The following is a 3,077-nucleotide window of genomic DNA, read 5'->3' on the forward strand; positions in this document are numbered from 1 at the left end:
TGACATGAATCTGCACATACTTGGCTGCAAGCTCTTCCAGCTGGCTTGGTTCTAGTTTGGCTGAAGATGGTCCTACTCTAAGAGCCAGATAAAAAGCAAGTGTTTCATCTATTGTAGCCCACAAAAAAAGAGTACGATGAATGGATACTCAGCAGCCAATGAACCAAGTCGAGTGCATTCAACTAGTTCGAGGTTCATCAAGCTAAATAAATCGGATATTACCATAAAACACAGTTGAGCGGGGCTGGGCAGAAAGAATGTCGTCTGCAATTGTAGAGTTGCTTCCTGGTATTATCAGTTCGTAAGTCGCATCAGCAAGAATACTTTCAATCCAGATACGATGCATGGTTGACAGAATGTTGGAAAAGAACTCGAGATTTTATAGTTTAGATTAATTCTCAAAGTGCTACAAGTGAATTGGATTATTGTTCAATCAATGTATAGATGCAATCATTACAGTATCCGTCAAACATGGCTCATGTGGGTTGATTCATATTTCCGTGTTGTTATTAGAACTGTGCGTGCAGTTGAACCCACTTTAAGTACTTTCGATAATATTATAAACCATACTTTATAGTAGGTTGGGTACATATTATTCTGCAACCAAAGCCTCTTGCTCGGAAGCAAACAATAATTAAATATTCGCTGTACTAAAAGAAACTGATTGTTTATTCAGTAGATAGTCCGAGTTTTTTGCTTGGAGTTACTTGATCTATTCATTGTACTAAATTTCAACAGGATTCAAGAATAAACAATATGAAGCTTATACTTCGCGACATTGCTGTTGGACGATTAAAAGATTGTGTTTAGTCTGAATGTATAGCTCTGTCAAGGAGTTTAAAAAGCAGAATGCTGTCCAGTGAAACTAGCATCAATCATAAACTATGTTTTTGTGTATCAAGTACATTTTCAAAAAATAAAAATGCTCCGTACAGGGATCGAACCTGTGACCTTTGCGTTATTAGCACAACGCTCTACCGACTAAGCTAACGGAGCACATCAATTTCAAGACCACACCCGTATAGCACCTTATGTACCTCCTATTTTACAATCCCACAACTACTAACCGATAACCATGTCTCCTATTTGTGTGACTCAATCTCTTTCCTATAAACAAGATTGCTTTTCCCTTGATGTTAACATCTATCGTGTTAATAACTATAACATTAACACAAATAAAAACCTTTAAAACTCACTTTGTCACAGTTTCTCGTCAGGCCTCGCCCATTTCATAGGAAATCCTCTCGGTCCGCAATACTTAACACGATCAATCAAGTACTCTTTCCTTGGACAGTATTAAGGACTTGACTACAGAAAAAGAAGGGTCCGACGAGAGAGTACTTGATTTATTTCGCACATTTCACTGCAAATTTTTGTGAAGTTTACATAAATTTTGCTTAATAATATGCTAAACAATACATATATCATACTATATTTCGACAGTCCGAGGTAAAAACAATATCAACAACAACCACATCTACGGAATGCGTGCAAAAACTACGCATGTATATCGTTTCTTTAAAAACGAGACGAGTATCTTATTCCAGATCTCCATCCTTTGGAAACCGTCTCCTGCAATTATAATAAATTCATATGTAACCCAACATTTCTCCTTTTAATCCATCTGCATATGTAAGTTCTGTACCATTGAATAACTCAAATCACCAAAGTCCACCTCGCTGCCAATTTTCCAAGCAGATACTAGCCCTGATTGTCTGATCGCTCAGTCTGGTCCGCGAATCAGTAATTAAATGCCTTGCCTTTGAAAAGGCGTGCTCCGAGGACGCAGATGTGACTGGGATTGCTAGATAATCCCTTGCCATTTTTGCAAGCAAGGGGAAATCCTATTCATGACGTTTCCACCACTCCAATGGGTCTTGCCTAGGATCCACCACTGGGATATTCAAATATTCTTCGAGTTGCAAAGTAGGAGCCAACTTTTTCTTTTTAAAAACCCTACTTGCTGGAGTAGGTGCATTCGAATTCTAATGAAATGAGCGTGACAAAGTTTAAATACAAGTAATTACGCATGTGATTATCTGACAAGTCCAATGCCGTTTTGAATACCTCTAATTGCATCAAGCCACTTTGATTGTGGTACTCGGCATATACGCTTTGGATTTGCCTTTTTGATTTTTTCTTTCTGAGAAGCATTTTCTTGGGCATCCTGATTTTCGTCGTCGTAAAACTCAAGTTTGTGTCGAGGATCAAGTACCACAGCGATCACACAATGGTTATTGGAAACATTAAAATACTTGTCAAGCTTCATTTGAAATGCATTGGGATGCATTTGCTGCGTCTTTCAAATTTCCAATGTATCAATTGCAAGCGATCCATTGGCAATTATCCGACGACTTGCTGGAGTTCCAGAAATCGAAGCGTCTAATCATTGTCCATAATCACTGACGGCATTTTCACAATGGTCCAATAACACGTTGTACCATGGTATAACGTATGACAACGTTTGATGCTTGTTGCTGTTACATTCCATTGTAGCTTCTTTAAATGGTTGAAAGAAATGCACTAATTCAGTCAAGTCGTCCCAATCTCCCGCTGACGGCACGTCAGGGATCTTCTTTTCCATGTACAATTGATCAAAGATTTGAACGAGTGGTCCTAATTAACAAATTTAAAGACAACATGTTATTGCAAATTTAACTGCAAGGTGGCATACATAAAGTGCTCTTGAAGTTCAGCTCTAGATCCTTGACACACCTCGCATTTCAAATATGTGACCAGCATATCGAATGTAGAGTTCCATCTTGTGGCGACATCAAGGATTGGCTCTAAGATTCTCCCACTATCTTTTTCAGTTGTTCCATCGATGTGGGGGAAACATTGTAGCAATTTAATTCCTTCCCTCAGTGTCTCGATTGATGTCTTGATCTCTTGATGTGCATCTTGGGTGGCAAGATCAAGGACATGTGCAAAGCAACGATGATGACATTCGGGAGATTCCAAATAACCAGAATTGATGAGCTCTTGAATGAAAACCTCATTGTTGGACGCATTGTCAGTGCAGATTCTTAAAATGAGCGATTTCCTATCACCGCATATGGGTTCCACAATCTGCTTGA

At 38.8% G+C, this 3,077-nt stretch overlaps 1 protein-coding gene across 1 annotated transcript; it reads right to left on the reverse strand.

The window, feature by feature from the left end:
* Positions 1–1,661: 1,661 nt before the first annotated feature.
* On the reverse strand, positions 1,662–1,844 carry BATDEDRAFT_14863 (uncharacterized protein; the record flags this gene model as incomplete). Its single annotated transcript, XM_006682706.1, has 1 exon — positions 1,662–1,844. A coding segment is annotated over one exon (183 nt), but the record flags the coding sequence as incomplete, so codon positions are not given.
* Positions 1,845–3,077: the final 1,233 nt, after the last annotated feature.

Source organism: Batrachochytrium dendrobatidis (assembly GCF_000203795.2).
Source record: "Batrachochytrium dendrobatidis JAM81 unplaced genomic scaffold BATDEscaffold_18, whole genome shotgun sequence".
Lineage (NCBI taxonomy): Eukaryota > Fungi > Chytridiomycota > Chytridiomycetes > Rhizophydiales > Batrachochytrium > Batrachochytrium dendrobatidis.